The 27,091-nt window shown below is 33.7% G+C and overlaps 3 protein-coding genes across 4 annotated transcripts in view; 2 read left to right on the top strand and 1 right to left on the bottom strand.

Moving 5' to 3' along the window:
- The first annotated feature begins 2,617 nt into the window (after positions 1 to 2,617).
- Positions 2,618 to 4,944, top strand: LOC142230520 (uncharacterized). Its single transcript, XM_075301168.1, has 3 exons — positions 2,618 to 2,950; positions 3,067 to 3,289; positions 4,925 to 4,944. The coding sequence occupies exons 1-3, from the start codon at positions 2,618 to 2,620 to the stop codon at positions 4,942 to 4,944; spliced, it is 576 nt and encodes a 191-aa protein (XP_075157283.1).
- A 6,414-nt stretch (positions 4,945 to 11,358) lies between these two features.
- Positions 11,359 to 12,339, top strand: LOC142230505 (uncharacterized). The gene is made up of 3 exons (XM_075301148.1): positions 11,359 to 11,568; positions 11,802 to 12,030; positions 12,097 to 12,339. The coding sequence occupies exons 1-3, from the start codon at positions 11,359 to 11,361 to the stop codon at positions 12,201 to 12,203; spliced, it is 546 nt and encodes a 181-aa protein (XP_075157263.1). The 3' UTR covers positions 12,204 to 12,339.
- A 2,064-nt stretch (positions 12,340 to 14,403) lies between these two features.
- Positions 14,404 to 27,091, bottom strand: part of PpD3 (protein phosphatase D3) — a 28,688-nt gene continuing 16,000 nt past the window's right edge. For both annotated transcript variants that reach the window (XM_075291342.1, XM_075291343.1), the window contains exons 3-9: positions 18,791 to 19,032; positions 18,570 to 18,720; positions 18,379 to 18,500; positions 18,044 to 18,314; positions 17,536 to 17,986; positions 17,384 to 17,465; positions 14,404 to 15,021 (exon numbers count right to left, since the gene is read on the bottom strand). In XM_075291342.1, coding sequence (XP_075147457.1) covers positions 14,962 to 15,021; positions 17,384 to 17,465; positions 17,536 to 17,986; positions 18,044 to 18,314; positions 18,379 to 18,500; positions 18,570 to 18,720; positions 18,791 to 19,032 — 1,379 coding nt within the window. In that variant the 3' untranslated portion in view covers positions 14,404 to 14,961. The remainder of the gene's footprint in view (positions 15,022 to 17,383; positions 17,466 to 17,535; positions 17,987 to 18,043; positions 18,315 to 18,378; positions 18,501 to 18,569; positions 18,721 to 18,790; positions 19,033 to 27,091) is intronic.

The following is a 27,091-nucleotide window of genomic DNA, read 5'->3' as shown; positions in this document are numbered from 1 at the left end:
GAACGAGAATTGGAACGAATGCACAACTTCAGTCAGTGACGTCACGACCAAAGATTATAGATTTGAGGAAGATAGGAAAATACCAAATGTTGCATTTACCAAATTAGTTTAATACAGGTTTGTAATCTTTTAGTTGTTTTTCGTTTTTATTATTTAAATGAAAAATGTAATTTTTCTTAATGAAACAATGTTAAATTTTAGGCAACAAAAAGAAAATTACATTTTCCCCTTTATGGAAATTTATTTCGTGCTCTTAATTTCTTTTTATTTGCATTTTAATGCTATGTCAATAATTGTCGTATACGCGTTTGGTTCGAGTATTATGCCCTGTTCCTGTATATCGAACGAAAACCCATTCGAAAGAAACGCAGTAACCCGAATTCGAATGATTTTGGGTTTTTATATTTTTGAAAGTTCATTTCGTTTGTATGAGAATACATTGATTATCACAAATGAGTATTTTCAAATACTTGGCCTGAGAATTCATTCAAATGTTAACAATGTTTTTACTTTTTTCTTGACACTTATTGTATATGTTCGTTTATTGCTCGACAACAAAATATGAAGTGACTTGTCTTTCGAAATAGAAGAACAAAAATCAATTTTCTTTCGTTTGGAATAAAAGAAAGCTTTCGTTTGATATACAGGAACAGACCATTAAACTAATGTGGTAAATCTCCCATCTTCTTTAATCTATAATCTTTGGTCACGACAACATTCGCTCGATACTGATTTATGGGGTTCGATTCAAACCATGTCTCATTCATATAATTACATTCATTCGATCCGATTCGATCAAGCGAGTGCATTCTATTCATTCGATCATCGACGATGATTCAGTCTTCTCGAACCGTTTCGAGAGTGCAATTGTGTGCGCTATGAATGAATGTTCCCATGCAATGCTCTATTATATAATGTGCACCATTTTACTATTGTCCATTTGACCGGAGTGAATTTATAATTCTATTCGTATCAGCAGAAAATTTCAGCAGTATGTTTGCTATTCCAAAATAACGGATTGTTTGCTGTTTTAGCAAAAAACTGCTAAAACAGCAGCATTTTGTTTGCTGAAAAACAGCAGACAGCGTTTGCTATTACCAACAGTCTTTTTTCTATGAGTTTAGGTAATTTTTATATTCTTATTGTCAAAATGTAACAGTTGGCTGTTAATGGCTTATCGTATCATTAAACTTGGCTCAGGCCATCGGTATATGATTCTGAGATTCTTTGTGGTCGTTACTTGGTGTTCAGGAAGGATCGTATGGGTAGGATTGGTGGTGGAGTACTAATTGGTGTCCTTGACACCATCCCATCTGAGCGAATTGTTCTGGACGATGTTGATGGTATTGAATTCCTTGCGGTAAGGGTAGATGTTCTGGGATTTATGTTATTCGTCACATACTCATATATTCCTCCGGCTTCTGAGTATTCTATCTATGAGCGTTATTTTGTGGCAATAAATAGTATTATGTCTGGAAAGAATGATTCGAACAGGATCGTGGTTTTGGGCGATTTTAATTTGCCTATGGTGTCTTGGCACGACTTGCCTGATACGGAGGCGTTGACTCCACTGACTACTTCTGGTGGATCGGAATGGGTGACGACTTTTTTGGATCTTTTTCCTGATGCTGGTTTGGGTCAGATAAATGGAGTTTTGAATTTCTTTGGGAAGATTCTTGATTTGGTTTTTGTAGGCAATCCTTATAATTTTGATTTGTCCAGATGTGATCCTGTTTCTTATCCTGAGGATAGGTATCACCCTGCTTTCTCTCTTTGCCTCTTGGATGTTGCTCATGAGTCTCAAATGGTTGCTTCTTGGGATGAGGTATTTTCACTATGTTTTGAGAAGACGAATTTCGATTTCTTGAATTCGCTTCTTTCGGGTGTTGACTGGGGCTCTGTTTGCCTGATATCGATATGGCTGTTGATAATTTCTACAAGGTTTTGGACGGTTTTGTGTCGCGGATTTCCCTAGGAATCGGCCATGGTATTCTCCTGTGTTGACGAGACTCAGGAATGATAGGAATATATGTTTTAGACGTTATAAGAGGACGGGATCTGATTTTGATTATGCTCGGTACTCTGTCGCTAGGTCTATTTATAATATGGAATCAAGAGCGTGTTATGTTCGTTACACTGATAAGGTTAGAGGTGACGTTCATTGTAACCCGAGGTCTTTTTATGATTTTGTTAGGATGAAACGTAAGTCTTCGAATAGGCCGTCGAAGATCCGGGGGGATGGTGTTGACTTTTATCCAGTCCATTGCGGACTGTTTCGCGGGCTATTTTGAATCTGTCTATAGAAAGGGTGCTTATGATACTGATGGTTCATATCCCTATTCTATTAGGTCGCTTGATAGGGTGGCAATTCCATTATTTGATAGTCTGTCTGTGTCTGGGTATTTGCGTGGGTTTGGGGCGTCCACCAGTGGTGGTATAGATGGGATTCCTGGGATAATTATGAGATTTTGCTCCGAATGTCTCTCTGCTCCATTATCGATGTTATTTAATAGTTCATTGAGGTTCGGTTATTTCCCTCTAAGATGGAGGAGCTCTTTTGTCGTACCACTTCATAAGTCGGGGAGCCCCTTTGATGTGGGTAATTATAGGGGGATAGATGGTGACTGATGTTTTGTCGCATGGCATTTCTTCGATACTGGATCCCTGCCAGCATGGTTTTCGTAAGGGTCTATCGACTACTACGAACATGGTGGAATTTACTTCACATGTTATTAATCAGTTTGTTGTTGGGAATCAGACTCATGTTATTTATATGAATTTTAGTAAGGCTTTTGACCGGGTGAATCATAAGGTCTTGTTATATAAGCTGGATAGGATTGGATTGACCAGTGCACTTTTGGCTTGGATTTCGTCGTATCTTGATTGCCGTACGCAGATTGTGGTGATTCCTATTCAAGGTGCTTTGATGTCCCATCAGGTGTGCCTCAGGGTACTGTCTTATTTTTGTTATTTATAAACGATTTACCTCCGTCCGTGGTTAACTCTAGGATTTTGATGTATGCTGATGACGTTAAGTTATTCTCCTCGTTTGATAATTCTGGTCAGGTGCATTTATTACAAGGTGATTTGGATAGCTTTGAGGATTGGTGTAGGGTAAATCTGATGGATTTGAACTTGAGGAAATGCAAGTTTATGCGATTCTTTAGGTCTAGACCTATTGATGTTCGGTATAGTATACGGGGCTCGCTATTGGAAGAGGTTGATTCTTTTGTTGATATTGGCATTGTTATGGATCGTAGGCTTAATTTTAATGGTCATATTGATTTGAGTAAGGCGTATGGGGTTCTAGGATTCATAAGCGTTGGGCGAAGGAGTTTTCGGACCCTTATGTTACAAAGAGGCTTTTTACTGTCCTTGTTAGACCCATTCAAGAGTATGGTTCTATCGTGTGGGATCCTCAGTATGAAGTTTACATTAATAGGATAGAATCGGTTCACAAGCAGTTCTTGTTGTTCGCTTTGAGACATCTTCATTGGAACATTGATTTTGTTCTTCCTTCATGCACTTCTAGACTGAGGCTGATTAATTTGTCTACTCTTAGGAGCCGACGGACGATGTTGAGCTCCATGATGATGTTTAGGTTAGTTAGTGGGGATATTCCATTCTCGGAATTGATATCTAGGATTAGGATAAATGTTCCTTTTAGGGCATCTAGGAATTACCAGTTTCTTTACATTGATTTTCAACGTTCGAATTATGCTTCTGTGGAGCCTATTCGTAGGATGTGCAATATTTTTAATTCAATTTATCATCTAGTTGACACTAACCTTAGTATTGATATGATGAAGTGTAGAATTTTAGCATATTTGGATAACTAATACGTTAGTTTTATTGAATAACCTAATATTTGATGTATTTTAATATATCCGGCTGATGAGTCCTTCTCTGTAGCTGGTCAAATCCCTCTGCCTCCACCCCGCCATGGTCCGGATCATGGTGTGTACGCTGTCTCTACCTCATGGGGACGAGGCCCTCACGGTCGGAAGGGCGGGAAAGTGGGCGATGGGACCGTTCGTATATATTCACATAATTGAACATTTACTTAAAAAAAAACTCAAAAAGAATATGTAATGTAACGGTAATTATGACAAATTTTCCGTTAACGAATATTCTTCACAAATATTTCATAATAATTGTGTTTTAAATTAATGACATTACCCTATTATGTTTTAAACAAATGTTTTATTATACCTCATTCATATTATACTTCCATAATCCACTTCAACTAGATTTCAACTGTTTGCCTTATAAAAAAGGAATCAAAGTCCACTTTCCAACCAAATGTGAATGGGTTATTAGGTATATTATAACGAATTCAATAATATCAATTATTTTTTAATTGATACTATCATTCCTGTAATTGAAGACATTTCAATTAAAAAATTAATTGGATCAATTAATTTCGTGATTGAATCATATAACTTTTTTGTGCGTACTATATCTATTTTAATAATAATGAATTATTGCGTCCATCTTATTTATATGAATATATTAACATTTTAGTTTTTTTTTTAATTTATACAATATTCGTTTCTATACAAATAGTGTCCATTTAACAGCATTACTCGACATATTTCGAACCATTGTAATCGGCGGGAGAAGTCATTATTTTCGAGATTTGGTTACATGAGACAATTGTTTTTCAAACTTTGGTATATCTACAAATAAGTGATTACATATTAGGTGATTATATGCTTTAAAAGCACTACTTATTTCATGGCCGAAGGTAAGCCTAGGGTGAAGTACTTTCTATTGGAATATATTATATATATATATTCCTTTCGGGTTAAATAATGAAACAGTGGCGTGATATTTAAATGATTTGTGAACGTTTATTACAAAATGAAAACTCAGAAGGAATGAATGAAAAATTATAATTATGTATATCTAATTTTTACAATAGATAAACCCAAGCATATGTGATTGGAAAATATTCTATTTTTACAAAGTGTTTTAATAACAAGTTTAAGGTATTATCTTAACACCCCTTTTCAATTTGTGAAATAGAATTATACCAGTCCAATCATTTGATTAAATTTGTTTAGTTTACTATATTTTAATGGTTTCGTCAGAAGATCCGCTAACATTTCCTCCGTTGGACAATATTCAAATTGGACTTGCTTTGATTGGTTAACTTCTCGTACGTAGTAGTACTTAACATCGATATGTTTGTTACGAGGATTAATTGTCTCAGCATTTAATAATTTTAGGACACTTTGATTATCTTCTTTCATCGTGATGTCTGTTATGTTTAGATTGAGATCATTGAATACCATCCGCAGCCAAGTTAGTTCTTGAATTGCTTCAGCCAATTAAACGAACTCCGCTTCAGTTGAGGACAATGTTACATTCTTTTGTTTTCTGCTTGCGTATGAAATTGTGGCTGTTCCAAGTTGAAACACGTAACCGCTTGTAGATTTTCTCCCATTAACTTCACCTGCAAAATCAGCATCAGCATATCCTATAAGTTGCATGTTTCGACAATGTATTTTAAGCTTAAAATGTTTTGTTCCATTCAGATATTTCAGGACCCTTTTCACCTCGGTCCAGTCTGCTTTCGTTGGACATGATATCTTGCGTCTGAGAAAAGAAACTGCGGCGGTGATATCTGGTCTTGTGTTATTCGCCAGATATAACAGTGATCCAATCACCCTTCTATATAATAAATTTGTTTCCAATTCATTTTCTTGTTTCCCGGATTCCTTTAGATATCCGACGTTCATTGGTACCTTTGATGGCTTTGAATTTGCCATATCATATTCCTCTAAAACTTTCTTGATATACTCTTGTTGATGTATGAAGAAATTGCTACCATCTTTTTCTACTTGTATTCCTAAGTACAATTTTAAAGAACCTAGATCATTTATCTTTAATGTTTTTGCAATTTCTTTTAGAGTGTTGTTGATCAATACTTGACTTTTTGTAAAAATAAGTATATCATCAACATAAACGAGCAAGTATACGATATTATCACCTTCATCTTTAGTATAAAGACAACAGTCAGCTTTTCCCCTTCTGAATCCTAAACTAATGAGGAAATTATTGAGTTTTTGATTCCAACATCTAGCTGCCTGTTTTAGACCATATATGGACTTATTTAACTTGCATACAATATTTGGTTTGTTTGAAAAACTGTAGCCTTCAGGTTGTTTCAAATACAATTCGTTGTCCAGGTCTCCATTTAAAAATGCCGTTTTTATGTCTACATGGTGAACTAGCAAATTTTTGTAAGATGCGACCGATAACATCAACCTAAAAGTTGACTGTTTTACCACCGGCGCAAAAACTTCATCGTAATCTTGGCCATATTTTTGTGAGAAACCTTTTGCTACGAGACGTGCTTTATATTTCAAACTTCCATCTGTCAGTGTCTTTATTTTGTAAACCCACTTACATCCGACTGCTTTTCGTCCTTTGGGTAATTCCATCAGTTCCCAGGTATTGTTTTCATGCATAGATTGTATTTCATCTTCCATGGCACCAATCCATTTTTCAGCTTCGGGACATTGAATAGCTTCCTTATATGTGGTAGGTTCTAATTTGGACACATTATTGCAATTATATCTAGCGGGTAATTTTCCTTTATTTGTTCTTGTAGATCTTCGAAGATTTTGTTCTGCAAAACTGTATTGTCACTTTCTGGGGTTTCTTTAAATGAGTTATTATTTGAAAATGACAATTCTTCTTCCGTTTCACTCGCAGCCGTTTCGTAATTTAAAACGTCACCACATAGATCTCCATTAAGAGAAGGCTCTTTTTCTAGATCTTGATCAAATGTATTTTGTACGTTTACTGAAACATTCTCCGAATCGATAGCGCTTTCTTGAAAATTGTTTATAAACGAACTTTCAATGCATTTAACGTCTCTAGAAATAATTATTTTGTTTGTATCTATATCTAAAATACGATACGCTTTTGATTCATTACAGAACCCAATCAATATTCCTTTCTTTGCTACATTATGGAACTTCTGTCGAAATTTCTTATTAATATGGTAAAACACTTCGCAACCAAATATTTTAATGTGTTCCATGTTTGGCGGTTTGGAGTACCAAAGTTCATAAGGAGTTTTACTAACGGATTTAGATGGCAATCTGTTCTGTAAGTAGTTTGCGGCATTTAATGCTTCTGCCCAATATCTTAAATGTAATCCAGATTGAATTAACATTGTACGAGCCATTTCAATAAGACTTCTATCCCTCCTTTCTGCGACACCGTTTTGCTCAGTTGTATATGGAGCCGTAAACTGTTGAATAATTCCTTTAGTTTTCATGTATTTATCCATCTCCTTGTTGTTAAATTCACCCCCTCTATCAGTTCTAAGAACTTTGATACGTTTTTCGAATAAATTCTCTGTGTATGCGACATATTCTTTTATCTTTTCCAAAGCTTGACTTTTGTTGGTTAAAAAATACACAACACAATATCTTGAACAATCATCAATCATGGTAAGAACATATTTATTTCCACTAGGAGAAATCTCCTGCATGGGTCCACAAATATCGGCATGGATTAAATCTAACACTTCGTTTGCTCTATTCTTTGTAGTCTTCGGAAATTCTTTTCGGGTCATCTTACCCTTTATACAAACTTCACAATTATTGGAACATCTGCATGGCTTCAATTCAATGTTAGAAATTAAACCCTTTTCAATAGCATCCTTTATTGCTTTTAAATCGCGATGACCAAACCGTTGATGAAATACATGAATACATTGGACTTCTTTAACCCTTACCATATTTGAAAAATTATCCTGTTGCAATACATACAAATTGTTTACCATATCAGCTACCATTAAAATTCGTTCTCCATTGGAAACTTGGCATGTTTTTTCTTTGAATTTGACTTCCAATCCATCTTGAACCATTTTCGCAACTGATAGTAAATTACCTTCTAATTCAGGGACATATAAGACATTCTTAATTGTCAATTTTAATCCATTATTATAAAGTACGCCTTCTCCTATTCCTTGAGCAGTGATTACCTTCCCGTTCGCAAGATAAATTTCACCACCAATTTCTTTATCCAAGGTTGTGAAGAATTGCCTACTATTACTCATATGGGAGCTCGCTCCAGAATCAATGTACCATTTGGTTTGGTTCAATTTGTCTCCAGAACTCAAGCAAAATTCCTTACTAACCTCTTTAATGGACTTTTCAGATGTCCTTTTCGCACTAAATTTGCTCACCTTTTTCTCCCAATTCTTTTTGTGACAATCACGCTTCATATGACCTACCTTTCCGCATCCATAACATTTTAAAGTGGGTTTCATGACCGTCTTCAATGCAAGATCTGACGACTCACTTTCTTGAACGCCGGCTTGTCTTCGCTTATATTCTTGAATGAGCTTTTCTTTTACAAGATCCAATGTCAAGTCATCGTCCGTACGAACTTCTAAAGCGGTAATAATGGAATTGTATTCATCCGGCAAGCTTCCCAATAGAAATGCAACTTGTAAATGATTTGCTAAACATTCACCCAATCCATTCAATCTATCAACAGTTTCGAGCATTTCGGAAATATGTGCTTCCATATCTTGGCCACTCTTTAACTGCATACGACACAATTTCTTCAAAAGCATTACTTTGTTTGATAAAGTTGCCTTTTCGTGAACTTTTCTTAACGCTTCCCAATACTCACGAGCAGATTTCAAATTTCGAAGATGAACCAGTTGAGAATCTTCGACCAGAAGACCGATTGTTGCGCGAGCTTTTCCGTCTTTGGAGGTCCAACTCGCATCAGGATAAGTAGGCCTTTCTTTGGAAACTATTTCCCACAAATCCTCTTTAATCAGCAAGAGTTCCAAACTATCCAAACCTGATAGTTTTCTCCATTCAGTTTCTTCACATTGGTTTTGATATCTTCCATTTTGCAGCAATCTTTTAGTTCCTTTCTCTTCACAAATTAAATCAAATTCACTGGCGGCCTGGGCCCATAACCTATTGGAATATATTATATATATATTCCTTTCGGGTTAAATAATGAAACAGTGGCGTGATATTTAAATGATTTGTGAACGTTTATTACAAAATGAAAACTCAGAAGGAATGAATGAAAAATTATAATTATGTATATCTAATTTTTACAATAGATAAACCCAAGCATATGTGATTGGAAAATATTCTATTTTTACAAAGTGTTTTAATAACAAGTTTAAGGTATTATCTTAACACTTTCCTCCTGGACATGCGTATGTAAATGTAATCCGGGGCGATGCCAATTAAGAAGTTATAAATTTTTAAATAGACTTACCTACAATATTACCGGGAAATTAAAGTTTTTGTGGCGTTGTTAATAAAATTGTCGTTTTTAGTCGTTTGACTGTAAAACTTAGCAGGTACGTGTATTTTGATGTGATGCATAGTACTCAATCAAAAAGGCGATTTTCAATTTTTTGTAACTAAAGCCTTTTTTGATTTCATATGACGATATGCTTTAAATGCACTACTTACTTCATGACCTAAGGTATGTCTGGTGAGGAGTACTTTCCTCCTAGGACATGCACATAAATATAATCCGGAGCTATGTCAATTAATAAGTGGTTATTACTTTTTAAATACGAAATTTTCTTAATTTTTATATTCAATCTTAGTTGCAAATGACTATGCGTTAGCAAATGGGGTTCCCACATGAGATCCAGCATACAGTTATGTGAAAATAATAGGGACTGTGCCTTCCCACATTTAGATAACATTAAAAACTGAACAAAAAATAGAAAATTCTTTCTTGTTTAAACGATTTATTTTTTCTTAAAAGGTAGAGATAAAGTAAGAAACAAAAATATTGTTACTATTGTACGAGTAGTTTGATTATTTTGTGATTTGTTATAAATGACATGATTTACGTGTGAAAAATTACCAACCCGTGTAAAAATTGAGAGATCTAATCATGTCTAATAATATCAAAGTATATATAATTATATCTGCTCAGATATGGTTGTAGATATAAATAGATCTACGGAGATATGTTATGTATAGTGTGATATATGATTAGATCTGATTCAAGATCTAATTATATATGTTGTTATATCTATTTATATCAGTCATATCTGGTAAGATCTAATTTTATATCTTCATATATGACATCATATCTAATTATATATACTATATATAGCTCCATATCTAATTATATATATCGCATTAAATCATGAACCAGTTCTGTAACACGGATAAAAAAATATTTGTACATGTTTGTGTTTAAAAATAATGTGTTTGTTACGAGAATATTAACGTGATATACTTGGTTACAAGCACGTATGTTTGGTCGCACATCAAAACAAGTGGTGAACATAACCAAACAATCTTTATATATTGCGACAGTTTCAAGAAACCCTTTTAAATATCATTTTGAAGTGTCTTCATAAAATGCTTGACTTTCAGACACAACTGTCTTTTTGTTTTCAAAAAAGTCACCCCATAACTATCACCATTAGCAACGCCTGTTGTTATTAAATTTGAAAAAAAAATTATCAAATATTTGATAATGCGAGTTTGATATTTTTATTTCATATAAAAATCTAATGTCTTCTCATTTTTCGAGGAAGATAAAAGAGTAAGAGAAGCTGTGATAAGGTAAGTTTATTGTTTTGTTGCAATTTTTATATATTGATGAAATGCAAATGCAAATAAAAAAAACCATAAAAAGACGTATAACTACGTCCAGTGACGAGGTAAGTTTTGTGTTTTGTTATTATCTATATACACTGAAAAAAATATTGTCGTGAGGTCAAAGATTTCATGTCTTTAAAATACGAATGCAAATTTTGCTTAGCACGGAAGACGCAATTCTCTACCATAAAGTTTTTTTCCTTGTCCAAAAGTTAATAAACTTTTCAATGAAGTCGTATTATCCTTATAATTAAGTGATTTCACTTAAAAATGGATATCATAACATGAAAGAAAAATGTTTGGGCTAAGGTCAACTTGACTTTAATAACTCAGAAAAAATCTTTACATTTAATGAAATTGTGTTTAAATTTGTTGCCTTTTTGCATCTTGACTACAAAGCAAAAAATCGTTCAAATATAGGACATATTTTTCAACACTTCATTTTAAAGACGTTTAGTACTTGAAACAGATCATAATTTCTACTGGAAGTCAAGTCTTAATTTGGAAAATAAAGTTGTCGTTAACTTGTTTTTAGAGGACTTTGATAGCATATGCAGAAAAAAGCTGAAAAAGCGAAAAATTAAAATTTGCTTCCTAAAAGCAAGTAAACAAAACCCAAATTTAAAAGAGAATAGTGTCTTAAAAGTATCCTTACTTGTATTCTCCGCTTCTTTGGCTCGGAATCAATACCAAAATTTTTAAAGTAAAGACAAAATCTTTGGAACCGGGCATGTTTTTTTTTTCAGTGTATAAATATAAAAATAAATGGTTTTTCTTTCAGGAAAATGAAATTGAGGTTCTGCAAAAGAAAATAAGGGAGACGGAGGATCAACTAGAAGCTCTAAAACAAAGCCAGGCTTTACCAGAAATTACGGTAGAGCAATCCGTCCAATGTAGTGATGATGAGGAGCAGCTTCTTTGCAGCAATTTTAATGAAAAGGTAAGCATCAAGAGCAAATCTAATAGTTGTCAAAAGTGTTTTGTTGGACCTACTTTTACTTTTTTTGAAACAATGAATTTAGACAAAATTAAATATTTTGCAATGCTCTGAATGCTTCCCATCCATAAGTTGATAAGATTTGATAGAAATATAAATGTTTTGTGGAATAATGAATAAAATGATTTCAACATAACCATGAATAATTAAGTAATTTTATTTTTGTTTCTTTACAGATGATATGTATTGGGAACAACATATATTGTCGAGTCATCATTCACAACATGGCATTGGGGACGTCCCACAAGGCTTCGCATGTGGCTCGCAAGTTGCTGGAAGGCGTATTCAAACGAAATGTACTTAAGAAAGCCACCCTCACTGGACAACCCCCAAGGGCACAGGGTTTGGAGAGACAGTTAGAACCCGTTTTTGCCCTAAATTACAGGGCCAGAGAAGCTATTGTTGGTAAGTATACCCTTATACCAAATCTATAAATTTCAAATTAACTGATAAATCTGTTTCTGTCTTTAGATTTTTCATTCCGGGTTGCGAAAGAGCGGAATTGGGAGCCACAATCGAAAAAAGACGTCGAGAGGGCAATGTCCCAACGTCTTGGCGAGATCAAACGACAAAAGTAGTAAATAGACCACTATTGTTTAACTTTTTCGTTTTTTGTTTTTAATGAATTCTAAAACTTAAGTTACTTAACATACATAAAATGTACGATATTAATAGTAATTTATATAATACAGTTTTACCATTATTAATATAGTATATTATATAATTCGTTTTATTAAATAGGGTAATATTATATGTAACGGGGAAGTGTTACAATTTGTAGATAAAATTATATATAATTAGATATATTAACATCTAATTATATCAGATTAGATATAATTAGATGTGGGCCAAATTTGAGATCTGGTCAGATCTAACTCCTTTAGAATTAGATCTGATCAGATATTACCATTTTTCGAATCTGACCACATCTGCCTAGATATACTACCGTATCTAATCAGATATGGCGGCAGATCTAATAATATCTGGTCAGATCCACCAATTTTTACACGGGAAAATTAAATAAAATTATATACATAGATATTTATACAGAATATTGTTCCATACAGTCGTAGTGTTACATTAGTACTTATTCGCGGATCCTTTGTTATCCAGAACAGTAGAACATCCTCTACCAAATTTTGGCAAAAATATAGCGGTAATTCGTCCCACGCATCTTGTATTAGATTCCAGAGGTCATCGCAAATTGATGTACACTTTCCGCTGATTGCCCTTTTAACTTCGTTGCACAAATTTTCTATTGTGTTCAATTCTGGGGACTGTACCGCTCATTACAACATTTTTTGATTTTTAGAAAACTTTAGTCCTTGTTTAATATTCTTTTTGGATAACAATGACACTTTTCATGCACTAAATCCATTTCCTATGTATGTTTTCCGAATAGATGATGCATCAACGTCAATATTCAAATCATTTCTTAGTTAGTTAGATGCGATAAATGGATGTGTTTTACACATAAATTGATACTTCTCTTTATAGTATGTGTTATTTTAGATTTTCTGCCACGGGTTTCAACCTATATATTAACATTTCGCCATTTTAGATATACAGAGCATTTTTGTAATGTTTATGTTTTATTTTATAATACAATTTTGGATAGCGCTCATATCTACCCATATTTCACAAAAAAGTTTATAGAAGTGCGATTTATTTCGCAATTAATGTGAAGCTATGTATATGTTTTATGCATTTACTTACAAAACGAAAAGGGTTTTTAATTTTTAGTATCGTTTAAAAAAGCAAAACTGTCCTTATTATTTTTCACAGCAGGAATCACTCATATTGCAAAAAAAATGTTTTGCAATGAAAACGAAAGGAAGAGAAACGCAAATTCTACTACCCGTGTAAAAATTGGTGGATCTAATTAGATATGATTAGATCTCAAAATTGGCCTCTTTAGATCTAAGTAGATTTACCCAGATATGATGAGACAGAATAAGATATAATTATATATAATTCCATATGTGACGAGATCTAACATAAGATCCAACTATATATAAGAATAGATATAATTATATCTAAGACATTAGATCTAGGCCAATATTGAGATCTGATCAGATATAATTCCATAGTAATTAGATATGATTAGATCTTACCATTTTTCGGATCTGCTTATATCTAATCGTATCAAATTAGATCTTTCAATTTTTACTCGGGTAGTATTTCTTAATGTCGTCTACAAGCATTGCACACCAAAATTCTTTTTTCAAAAATTCTGTAATTTTATATGAATTTGTAAACACAAAAGACGGTGAAAGCGACTGTCCTTATTATTTTTCACACAACTGTATATGAACCAAAAGTAATTGTTTTATTCCCTCCACTTCCCTATTGATTAATCTATTCGAATCCAAAAGGGCGAATAGAACATAAAATTTCCATTCCATAAAAATCATTTTTATTTAATACATATTTTGAATTTCCTTCCATACTTTGTTGGAATATTTTCGGTTGCTTTTTTACAATTTGCAATTGCCTATTTTGTGGTTTGTTATATGAATGTATGTGTGTATTAAAATGCAAGTACTCCAATTTTATATTCATAGATTGCTGTTCTTTTTATTGACTAAATAGATGTCTTTTATTATTTCTTTACGATATATATTGTAGTATTTATTGTTCATCCTGCGAATATAATACCTAATGTTAATATTTTCATAAAAGGGGTTTCTTAGGCATACTTGATGATTATTTTCTGAAGTTAGTGAAAAATATTTACAGCCAAATAGAAATATATAGCAATTTTCATTTAAAGAATAGTTTGTGTATACAATTTAGTTTTATTAAAACGAACAAAATTTTGTAAACATATTTTGTGTAGGGTAAAAGATAAGAACTCGAAAAAAATAAACTACAAAAATGGAATCGAAATACGATTGTTGTTTCGATTGCTAAAATATTGTAAACATGATAGAAATTAATACGCTAATAAAAATTAACAAACAAATTAAAAACAAACACTTATTATATGTATGTATTTTACGCAACTTTTAACAAGTTCTGTTTTGATTACCAAATGTTATAAGTTTTGTTCGCTCCTGGATGTATCATGGAAGTGATTGATAATTCTTTGTTGTGGGATAATGCTTCGTTTTTTTCTTTATATTTGTAAAGCTTGCTTAGTTTTGCCCTGTGACTTAATGTTTTAATCTAGCTGTTGTAATTGCAAAGAAGTGAAAAAGGATGTTTCACCCTATGTCTCCTTTTGCTGCATGAGTGTGTTCTTCATAGTATGAAATTGGTAGCGTACGTTTCATTTTGCAATAAATTGTTTTGAAAACATTAGAGTCTTAGAAGAAAATAATAAACCTAAAGCGACTACGCCAATAAACTCATTAGTCTATTTGCATATGCCATTGGTTTTACATCTGGATGAGGCTGCAAGGAAAGGTAAGAATTTTGTGAAAAATAATATATATATATATATATATATATATATATATATATATATATATATATATATATATATATATATATATATATATATATATATATATATATATATATATATATATATATATATATATATATATATATATATATATATATATATATATATATATATATATATATATATATATATATATATATATATATATATATATATATATATATATATATATATATATATATATATATATATATATATATATATATATATATATATATATATATATATATATATATATATATATATATATATATATATATATATATATATATATATATATATATATATATATATATATATATATATATATATATATATATATATATATATATATATATATATATATTAGGCATAGCTGACACGGAGTGTTACCCATTCAAACGACAATATTTTGTTTTGTGTGGAAATATTTTATTGAGTACACATATCCAAATTTTAGAATTCCTTCACAATTCCTTGGTTGTTACTCTCAGTACAACAAAAAATGAGCTGGAAGCTAAATGAATGTATATATTTATGGCCTTACCTATATATGGACCTTTTCCCACGGATTTCTTCAGTTCAAAATTTTCTGCCATTGCTTAACACAATGACCGAGTCGTTTCCTACGGCCTTGGTCTACGTCTATAATGTTTGGATGCCTGCGGCTTCAAAAACGCTGCAATATATTTCTCGATAATGCTGTCTGCTTCGATGCAAGGATTTATAAAATCATAGAGCGTTCGTGCGTCCTCTTTCGACCGTCCCAACGGCCTCGTTGTTATAATATTTCTAGTGCGTTAGTGTCAGTGGGAATTTGTATGGCTTAAAAGCGGTTTTTAGTATATACTGCGTCCTCTTCGACCGGCTCAACGCCGGGATTGAGGAAGACGCAAGTTATATTAACTATAAAAATAGAATACTTAATTACGAAATCTATACTTCTAAAACAAGCTAGGTATTATTCTACATTTAGTCAAATTTATACTATTGTGAATATCAACATGATGAGAGAATGAATCGAAATGATTTCCTTTTCCGGATAGGATCAACCGATGCGCAATTGGAGCTTTCGGCGGGTCCTTAACAATTGCAATGCAATAACAGAGTCAACGTCACGGTATCTGGTAAACTAAGATAGCTTAAGAAAAAAAGAAAACAAAAACTACTATCCTATCCGAAATAGCAACAAATAGTCAAAATCATTAAGGTCAACACTTACTTCAAGAAATTCAATACTTTCAGCACAATCCAAAACAATATGATATGAAGGAAAATAGCAAGAACAAACACCTCCACCAACCTTTCCCACACGAACATTTCTATACACTACTAACAGTCACAGAGGATCTCACATTCGTATATAGATCTCAACAAAGTCTCAGCAATACCAAACACTACATATTCGAAATTAAAGTTGTCAACATAAAATTTCGACAACTTCGTATTCAGACAGTCACATTCTGATACACTAGAGAGTATGAGGGAGGTCAGGTTGGCAAAGTATCCAAATGTCCCGGACGTTCCTTAAAACTCTATACTTTGGCCGCCCAGAAAACTCGACTATTCAAGGTGTCGAAATATTCTTGATTTACTAAAGGGTGATTTATTAGCTATTATATTTTTGGCAACACTAGTTTAAACAGCTGACGCACGTTGCGTGTTTCATTTCACTGTCAAACATTTTCAGTTTGGTCTATAATTTTACCATGAATCGGGCGCCCTTTTACGGGTGAATATATTAAATTTCCTGGAACTTTTTCCTTTCGTTTGAGGCGTAGGTGGGATGATAAACAACCATTTTGTTATCTTGTGTGTTTTCTACTTCGAAACTAACCAGCTACAATTTTCCATCCAAATATAACGCGTCCCCGCTTGAATTTCATTACGAACTACTTTCTTTTTTAAATAAACTTAGGCGTAAATGCTTTTGGCGATTAAAAATGCAAAATTCGAAGTTCGATGTTGGCCAAAATCGATTTATGTTGATGAACAAAATCGAAAAAATAAAAACTAATTTCGTATTTTTATGTTGACAACTCACTGAAAATGTACTTTCACATTTTCAGTGAGTTGTCAACATAAATCCGACATTTCATTACTTGCAAAAACCAAATTGTTGAAAACTTGAAGAAGTCAAAATTCGATTTTTTTATTCTCAATATAATCGCTATTGGTGGCGTGTTAACAATTGTCAAATGCAGTTGTCATTTCTAGTGTGAAACATATACCAGTGAAAACTTGGTAAAATTCGTGTCAGCTACCCTTCGCAAACAAACATTACAACCATACAATTCTTTTGATACTTACCACAGATTCAAATGATCGGAAATTTGGTGTTAAATCATTGCCCTTGATTGTTATAAATGCTCCCATATTACCCATGGTATCACTAAATATATAAAATAAGTATGTTAGTGTATGTGAATTATTTAATTTTAATGTTTCAAATATATACTCACCAGTAATTGGGTGCCGAAAAAACTGTTATGCATTTACCATCATGCGTTACCTCATACCCCATATTTTTTACTTCATGTGATCGCACTATGTAATCTAAGTTATTGCGTTTACAAAATGCTTCTGTTACATCAGGACCAAATTGTATACCGACACCACGTTTCGAAGGTCCTCTACCAGCCCATGGCTGAGGGTCGGACCATAAGAGTTCGCACATAAGACCATCTTCTGGTGGTTGACAATTGCGATCAATGCGCCGTAAGTCGTCCAAATAAACGTCATCACTTGAAAACAGACCACCATGCATAACCAAAATTTTCTTATTGATACAATGGCATAATGGTAACCAATTGAAGGCTTGAGTAAACATATCTGCCATAGTGCTTGTATATTTAGCTGTAACTTCCCCAGTAAAACCATACATTTGATTCATATTGATACTTTCATGATTACCTAGAAAAAAGACATAACATGTAATTATTTGAAGCTTGCATAGCTGTATATATTTACCTCTTGATAAATAAAAATGATTTGGATATAGCAACTTAAATCCAAATAGCGTAAATATACACTCTACAGAAAATGAACCTCTATCCACGAAATCACCATTAAAAAGATATGGATTTGTTGGGGAGGGTAATCCATTTATTTCGAATATATTCATAAGATCGTAAAATTGTCCGTGAATGTCACCACAGATTGTGAATTTTGCCTCATCTGACACAGTAATATCGACCATCGAATCTTGTGTACGCATGTAGGCATCAATATCACAAAGAATCTGTAATGAAAGGAAATACTTCATGCAGTCAAAAATCCAAAAATCATTACCCCCTAATTCTTACTTTGTAGGCAAATTTACGATGTAGTTTCTTTTGTTGTTTGTAGTTATCCATGAGTTCTAGCATGAATTTTAACGTTACTTTACCATCTTCTAACATAGGTCCCGTATAATCTTCTTCGATAGCTGTTATGTCAAATAGCATAATTTACATTCACTTTCTTGCATTTAAAATTAAACAGAAAATAATCTTACCAATATTTTCGAAATCTCTAAACATTTCAGTTAGAGTTTTTTCCGGCTTATCTACGGCTATAGCCCTTTCAAATGCACGCATTTTGACTATTTTGTTACATTCGGTGAACTTCAGCTTAGCGTCTTTATCATTAGGACGGCATTTCGACACCTATACAAATGTAAAGAAATCACATATTAATCTTATTTTTTATACACACCTTTCACATTTTACTACGTACGTATTCATAGTCAGATAGGGCTTGTTTAAATTTCCCCAGCGACATGTGAGCTGCTGCTCTGCGATAATAGCCTTTAAGATATGTGGGATCAGCCTTAACAGCCGCAATGCCGTCCTGCAAAGCAAATCCAAAACTTTCTTGTCTTAGATGTGCCAAGGAGCGATTTGCATAGTAAATAGCATTAGTTGGGTTTAATTCTATAGCTTTGGTGTACATTTCAATAGCTTTTGAAAAATCCTTTTCTGTAAAAAAAAAAAACAAGGGAAATAATTTCATACACTTTTTTATGGTCTGCACTTTATTTATCAAAGATTAATAAATAAATAAATAAAAATGTATTTCCAGAGTCTCCTTTCAGTACTTTTTTCGGTTGTTACTATGCTCATCAATTTTGAACGATCCTAGACCAGCCCAGTAGGAACTCACAAACTTAAAAGAAAACAACTCAGCTTTCACACAAAAAAGTTCCGCGCTCACATCTTTATATTTTCAAAAGTTGATAAAAAATGAACCCACTGTGCGTTTGCGGTTTTACGTGTTACACGCTTACAATTTAAAGTGAATTTGTGAAGTATAATTTTTTGTTTTCATGGAATAAGATTGTGGTGAAACTCATGATTTAAGTTTTTTAATGTATGTTTTAATTATACTTTATATTTTTGTTTGATTTAATGAAATAAAATATAATACTAATTGTATAAGTGTGAAACATCTTTTACACTCAAAAATATATCTTTTCATCCAAAACGAAATTTTACACCATCGAAGATATCTTTTCTAGTTAAAGTTGTCTTCTTAAAGGCAAATATATAAATATTTATTAAATTTTATTTTTGTTAAATATTATTATACTTAATTTTTATAATTTTTTATTATAATTATTATTAATATTAAAAAGTTGATTTTAGAGAAGTCGACTTCCAACTATTTCTTTTATTGAAAATTCTACTTTTGGCAGATTCGGCCTTCATACATACACCACTTTTTGGTGAATTTATATAAATCACATGGCAACGCTCGTTGAAATCATTTGTAGTCAAATAAGCGTTGTCATGTGTTTTACATAAATAACAAGTAAGGAAAGTCTAAAACGGGCGGTACCGACTATATTATACCCTGCACCACTTTGTAGATCCATATCAAATCCGTCAAATGTGTTGGGGCTATATATAAAGGTTTGTCCCAAATACATGCATTTAAAAATTTAAGTCGGGTATGTTAGTAAAAAAATATGGAAAAATTTTAAATCTGAAGCAATTTTAAGGAAACTTCGCAAAAGTTTATTTTTGATTTATCGCTCGATATATATGTACTAGAAGTTTAGGAAAAGTAGAGTCATTTTTACAACTTTTCGACTAAGCAGTGGCGATTTTACAAGAAAAATGTTGGTATTTTGACCATTTTTGTCGAAATCTGAAAAACGTATATATGGGAGCTATATCTAAATCTGAACCGATTTCAATCAAATTTGGCACGCGTAGCAACAATGCTAATTCTACTCCCTGTGAACAATTTCAACTAAATCGGAGTTAAAAATTGGCCTCTGTGGTCATATGAGAGTAAATCGGGCGAAAGCTATATATGGGAGATATATCTAAATCTGAACCGATTTCTACCAAATTTGTCACGCATAGCTACAATGCTAATTCTACTCCCTGTGCAAAATTTCAACTAAATCGGAGCAAAAAATTGGCCTCTGTGGTCATATGAGTGTAAATCGGCCGAAAGCTATATATTGGAGCAATATCTAAATCTGAACCGATTTCAACCAAAGTTGGCACGCACAGCTACAATGCTAATTCTACTCCTGTGCAAAATTTCAACCAAATTGGGGTAAAACTCTGGCTTCTGGGACCGTATTAGTCCATATCGGGCGAAAGATATATATATGGGAGGTATATGTAAATCTGAACCGATTTCAATAAAAAAAAAAAAAAAAAATATATATATATATATATATATATATATATATATATTATATATATATATATATATATATATATATATATATATATATATATATATAATATATATATATATATATATATATATATATATATATATATATATATATATATATATATATATATATATATATATATATATATATATATATATATATATATATATATATATATATATATATATATATATATATATATATATATATATATATATATATATATATATATATATATATATATATATATATATATATATATATATATATATATATATATATATATATATATATATATATATATATATCATTTTGCATTTAAAAAAACCTGAACACCCCTCATTTTGAAGGTGTGTGTGTGCGTAGAATGTTGCTCCTATTTTGATTTTGGAATTCACTCTTCAGTTGCCAAAATGCCGTCCAAGCAAGAAGTGCAGCGTATCAAAATTTTGCTCGCGCATCGCGAAAATCCGAGCTACTCGCACGCAAAGCTGGCAAAACCACTAAAAGTTGCCAAATCAACCGTTACAAATGTAATTAAAGTGTTTGGGGACGTTTGTCGACAGCCAGGAAGTCTGGATCGGGGGGAAATCAAAAACCGGAAGCCTCTGAGACAACAAAGAGAGTTGCCGGTAGTTTCAAGTGAAACCCTAACCTCTCTCTCCGAGATGCCGCAAATAAGCTGGGTGTATCGTCTTACAAGAAGGTAGTGACTCCAAATCGCGATGATAAACAAAATACGACGACCAAAGCGCGATCCCCGACGATGCTGACGAAGTTTGACTGCGTGGTAATGGACGACGAAACCTACGTCAAAGCCGACTACAAGCAGCTTCCGGGACAGGATTTTCATACGGCAAAAGGAAGGGGAAAGGTAGCAGATATTTTCAAGCACATAAAACTGTCAAAGTTCGCAAAGAAATATATGGTTTGGCAAGCCATCTGTACCTGTGGCTTGAAAAGCAGCATTTTCATAGCTTCCGGGATTGTCAACCACGAAATTTACGTGAAAGAGTGTTTGAATAAACGTCTGCTGCCTTTCCTGAAGAAACACGGTTGTTGCGTACTGTTTTGGCCGGATTTGGCATCTTGCCATTACGGTAAAAAGGCCATGGAGTGGTACGCCGCCAACAACGTGCAGGTGGTTCCCAAGGACAAGAACCCTCCCAACACGCCAGAGCTCCGCCCAATTGAGAAATACTGGGCTATTGTCAAGCGGAACCTAAAGAAGACAAAAAAAACTGCTAAGGACGAGCAGCAGTTCAAGGCAAACTGGCTTTCTGCGGCGAAGAAGGTGGACAAGGTGGCTGTACAAAATCTGATGGCAGGTGTCAAGCGTGAGGCCCGGCAATTCGGATTTGGAAAAGCGAAAGCCTAACTGAATATTTTTCCTGAATTTTATACTAATTGAACTTGAAAAAGAAATTTAATTTGATTATTTAAATAAACAATTTCACCGATTTACACGCGTTTTCCCTTGACCAAATTTTGACCGTATCACCCTTTAAGCCTTACAAAGGCCTTATACAGTTACATAAACAAAAATTATGTTTTCTCTTATTTTGTTATATTACTTTTGTTATGATAATAGTAGTAATGTTGACTTACTCATGGAGTAGTTTTATATTCATGTTGTTTTTTTCATTTTTTACTGATTTTTATTTTTATTATTGATTTTTATTATTTTTTTAATTTCAATATTTTTTGTTACTTGCTTTAATTATAGTGTATTCGTTTGTTTCAAATTCTGTTAGTCAGTTGTTAATACTATTTATGCTATTTTTTCCTGTTTTTAAGTTCTTGTACTTTTTCTTATAATTTATGATTGTTGTTATGTTTTTGTAGATTTGGAATTAATATATAGCTTCGCGGCTTGGATTCGTGAAGAATAAATAAATAAATTTTAATTGGAATGAAAATGTGACTAAGAAATTCTTTCCTAGATACCCATTGTTCGAGACACTTTTTTTGAGACTCTTATCGTATCACAACAGTCTAAATGAACATAAAATAACGGTCTCTACACCTAATTTAATCTAGCCTGCGTTAGTTTCATTCGATTGAGTTTCGAGATTCAGGAAATAATTTTACTAATTGGTCACAAATTAAAATTATTTCAATTTTCAAAAAAATACTAATTAAAAAATATGAATTTAGCAACGTAAATGCAGAATTTAATATGACGTTGTCCAATTCATATTGTAAAAATTTTAATTCTTCAAAATACAGAATCTATGAATTTATATCCTATTTGTGGTATCAATATGATTATTACTACCCGGCGTTGTTGCAGAGCAATGATATCTCAAAGTTCGGTATTACAGCTCCAATTAGTGATTTATTGTTTAATTGTAGTTTGAAGTCTAAGTATCAAGTGAGAAATGAAAAGGTAAGACCTCGAGATCCATGAAAGATGCTACTTCCTTACCTCTAGACAGTCATCCTTCGCATAATTTCATTTTTGGTCGATTGGGAAATGATAAATTTAAGTTATACTAATTCAACCATTTTATGAACAATTTAATAGCAAATTCGCTGCAACAATTATATTTAAATCGCAATGCTGGGGGCTAATCACGGCATTCGATATCGAATTCATAATCGTATCGAATAAATTGTCGATACGATTAAGAGTTTGGATCACGGCATTCGATCGATGCAATTTCTCTAGAATTGCCAACAGCAAAAAACGAAGCAGAACAAAATGAAATAACAAAATTAAGTTAGGGCTATAAATATAATGTAGAAAAAACATTTGGTTTTGAAGATTTCAAAATAAAAATTTAATTGTATTGCATTTAGAGGTGTGCGCGTGATACGAAATTCTCGTGACACGCGTGAATCACGTGAGTCGTGAACAAAATCCAAAGCAACTCTCGTGAATGTGCGTGAATGGGACTAAAATAAATATGTCGTGCGTGAGCGTGCGTGAGAAATAAAATCGGTTCGTCAATGTGCGTGAATAAAATTCCTGCAAAATCACGCTCACGAATATAATCAAGATTTAATTCACACTCGTATGTTAACTGAAATTAATTTAGCTCTCTATTTCTGAATTTTGTTACCTTTGCTGATTTCCTTTGGAAAATATCGTGAGTCTCGTGAATTTGTCGTGAATCACGTGAATTGTCGTGAATAGTGCGTGAGCGTGCGTGAGTACTGGTTTTCATTTCGTGAATGTGCGTGAGTGGGTTTGGCTACCACACGTATCGTGTGTGAGCGTGCGTGAATAAATATTTTGCTTCGTGAATGAGCGTGAGTGAAATTTCTGTCAAGCGCACATCTCTAATTGCATTATACCTTATGAACTTATGACTCCTTTACATCCTACATCCTTTATATATCGCCGACAATCAGGGGATAATTTTGCCAGTCACTGCTTGTAACTACGCCGGAGTAATTCCATCAGGTCCGGTGGATTTGTATGGTCCAAAGCTATTTAACGCCCATCTTATTCTAGATTCCGATACAATTTCCTCGATAGAAAATGACCGCTGAGCCACTGTGGCACCTCCAGAACCTGGTTCAACCGTCTGATTTCCTCCAGAACCTGGTTCAACCGTCTGATATATATATATATATATATATATATATATATATATATATATATATATATATATATATATATATATATATATGTATATATATATATATATATATATATATATATATATATATATATATATATATATATATATATATATATATATATATATATATATCAGACGGTTGAACCAGGTTCTGGAGGAAATCAGACGGTTGAACCAGGTTCTGGAGGAAATCAGACGGTTGAACCAGGTTCTGGAGGTGCCACAGTGGCTCAGCGGTCATTTTCTATCGAGGAAATTGTATCGGAATCTAGAATAAGATGGGCGTTAAATAGCTTTGGACCATACAAATCCACCGGACCTGATGGAATTACTCCGGCGTAGTTACAAGCAGTGACTGGCAAAATTATCCCCTGATTGTCGGCGATATATAAAGGATGTATCAACTTATCATATATCCCAGGAAAGTGGAGGAAAACAAAAGTCGTTTTCATACCTAAAGCGGGAAAAGCCACTCACTCGAGGGCGAAGGATTTCCGACAATCAGCTTATCCTCATTCCTACTTAAGACTCTGGAGAGGATGATAGATACTTATCTTAGAACTAGAATCGATTCGAGTTTGTTCTCGAAACGACGGCATGCATACTCAAAGGGCAGGTCTACTGAGACCGCATCACATGAACTAGTCAGCTTTATTGAAAGCTCACTATCTGTCAAAGAATACACAATCGTGGCGTTTCTAGACATCGAAGGGGCGTTCAATAATGTCCATCCGAGCTCGATATTAATTGGTCTGACAACTCTGAATGTTGATCCATGTATACTTAGGCTATTAGACGAACTTCTAATGAAGAGACTTATTTCAGCTACACTAGGACAAGCAAACATACAAAGGTATGTGAACAGAGGCACTCCCCAAGGAGGAGTTCTATCACCTCTTCTTTGGAATGTTGCTATAAATAACCTTCTGGTTACCCTACAAAAAGAAAGGATAAAAGTGGTGGCATACGCAGATGATGTGGCTCTAGCAGTCAGGGGAAAATTCCCATCCACAATCAGAGATATTATTCAGAGGGCCCTCCGGATGACTGAGAAATGGGCGAAAGACAATAGTCTTGGGGTAAATCCTGCAAAGACAGAACTAGTCATGTACTGCAAAGATCGCAAAACTCCCACGGTTAGGCCCATTTCCTTTGGGGTATTGAAATTCCTTTTGGTGAGTGTGCAAAATACCTTGGCGTTATTTTGGACAGGAAGCTGAACTTTAAGCTTAATGTTGAAGAAAGGGCGAGAAAAGCAACGGTAGCTTTATACTCGTGCAAAAAGGCAATAGGAAAAAAGTGGGGACTAAAACCAAAAATTATGCATTGGCTATACACGGCAGTGATTAAACCTGTAATGCTATATGGTGTTGTAGTCTGGTGGCCGGCACTTCACCAGCCAACAAGTTTAGACAAAGTTCAGCGTACGGCGTGTTTGTGTATCTCAGGCGCATTCCGCAAGACAGGAACAAATTCCCCTAATGTCATGCTGCACCTATTGCCTTTAGGCATTTTGGCCAAACAATCAGCTGCAACAACGGCTGTGCAGTTGCGCGAGCTATCGCTATGGTCGGAAAAATGTACGGTCATAGTTCGGTCCTCAAAATAATGCCAGATGTGCCTAACGTAGTGGATTACACTTTGGTGAGTCCACTTTTCGACAAAAAGTTTGAGACTCTAATCCCCAACAGTGAGGCGTGGTGCACACAGACCCCGGGGAATAAAGAATATATAGATTTCTACACTAATGGCTCCAAATTGGATGGACAATTGGGTTTCGGAGTATATTCTAATGATCTGGAACTTCGAATAGCGAAAATATTAGCAATAGGAGAGGTGGCGAATTGGCTGAGAAGTAATGTTCCAAAAAATGTGGGCATAATATATACTCAGACAGTCAACCTGCAATAAAATCCTTGGACTCTGTGTTCATCAACTCGAAAACGGCCATCGACTGCCGCAAATCTCTCAATGAGATGGCTGAGCAGTACAATATTCACCTAATATGGGTGCCTGGCCATAGGAACATACCGGGGAACTGCGAAGCGGATGAGTTGACAAGGCTAGGGACTACCTTACATATTCCAGGGGAACTAGAATCTGTTGGTATGCCCCTGGCTACATGCAAGCTCATGCTGCGTGAGAAGGCTGTTATGATGGCAAATGTTCGATGGGAGAATTGCAAGGGCTGTAACGACACCAAGCAAATATGGCCCCATTTAAACTTAAACCGCACACTAGATATGCTAGTGTTCTCGAGCCGTCAGATATCACTCCTGATATCTGCTATAACGGGTCGCTGCCTGATAGGCGATTTTGCAAAGATTATTGGCGCGAAGTATAATGACTATTGTATGAGCTGTCATGATGCGGAGGAAAAGGAATCAATTAAACACCTCTTGTGTGAGTGTCCTGCATTTTGTGTAAAGCGCAAGCAACTTTTAGGAGCATATAGCTTCAGATTACTGGCGGATCTGGAAAACGTTAACTTAAGCAGTCTGCTAATGTTTCTAAGATAAGTATCTATCATCCTCTCCAGAGTCTTAAGTAGGAATGAGGATAAGCTGATTGTCGGAAATCCTTCGCCCTCGAGTGAGTGGCTTTTCCCGCTTTAGGTATGAAAACGACTTTTGTTTTCCTCCACTTTCCTGGGATATATGATAAGTTGATACATCCTTTATATATCGCCGACAATCAGGGGATAATTTTGCCAGTCACTGCTTGTAACTACGCCGGAGTAATTCCATCAGG

Source organism: Haematobia irritans, chromosome 1 (genome assembly GCF_050003625.1).
Source record: "Haematobia irritans isolate KBUSLIRL chromosome 1, ASM5000362v1, whole genome shotgun sequence".
NCBI classification, from domain to species: domain Eukaryota; kingdom Metazoa; phylum Arthropoda; class Insecta; order Diptera; family Muscidae; genus Haematobia; species Haematobia irritans.
The sequence above is the reverse complement of the archived record's forward strand: the minus strand, read 5'-3'. Positions and strand labels throughout refer to the sequence as shown.

What these genes read in the sequence shown, in the direction of transcription:
- LOC142230505 (XM_075301148.1), top strand. Translation starts at nt 11,359, where the DNA reads ATGTTTTTTTTTTCAGTGTATAAATATAAAAATAAATGGTTTTTCTTT. An exon ending in GCAGCAATTTTAATGAAAAG is followed by an intron (nt 11,569 to 11,801) that starts GTAAGCATCAAG and finishes GTTTCTTTACAG; the next exon opens with ATGATATGTATTGGGAACAA. An exon ending in GGCCAGAGAAGCTATTGTTG is followed by an intron (nt 12,031 to 12,096) that starts GTAAGTATACCC and finishes TTCTGTCTTTAG; the next exon opens with ATTTTTCATTCCGGGTTGCG.
- LOC142230520 (XM_075301168.1), top strand. Translation starts at nt 2,618, where the DNA reads ATGGTGACTGATGTTTTGTCGCATGGCATTTCTTCGATACTGGATCCC. An exon ending in CCCATCAGGTGTGCCTCAGG is followed by an intron (nt 2,951 to 3,066) that starts GTACTGTCTTAT and finishes AATTCTGGTCAG; the next exon opens with GTGCATTTATTACAAGGTGA. An exon ending in TAATGGTCATATTGATTTGA is followed by an intron (nt 3,290 to 4,924) that starts GTAAGGCGTATG and finishes TTTTTACAATAG; the next exon opens with ATAAACCCAAGCATATGTGA.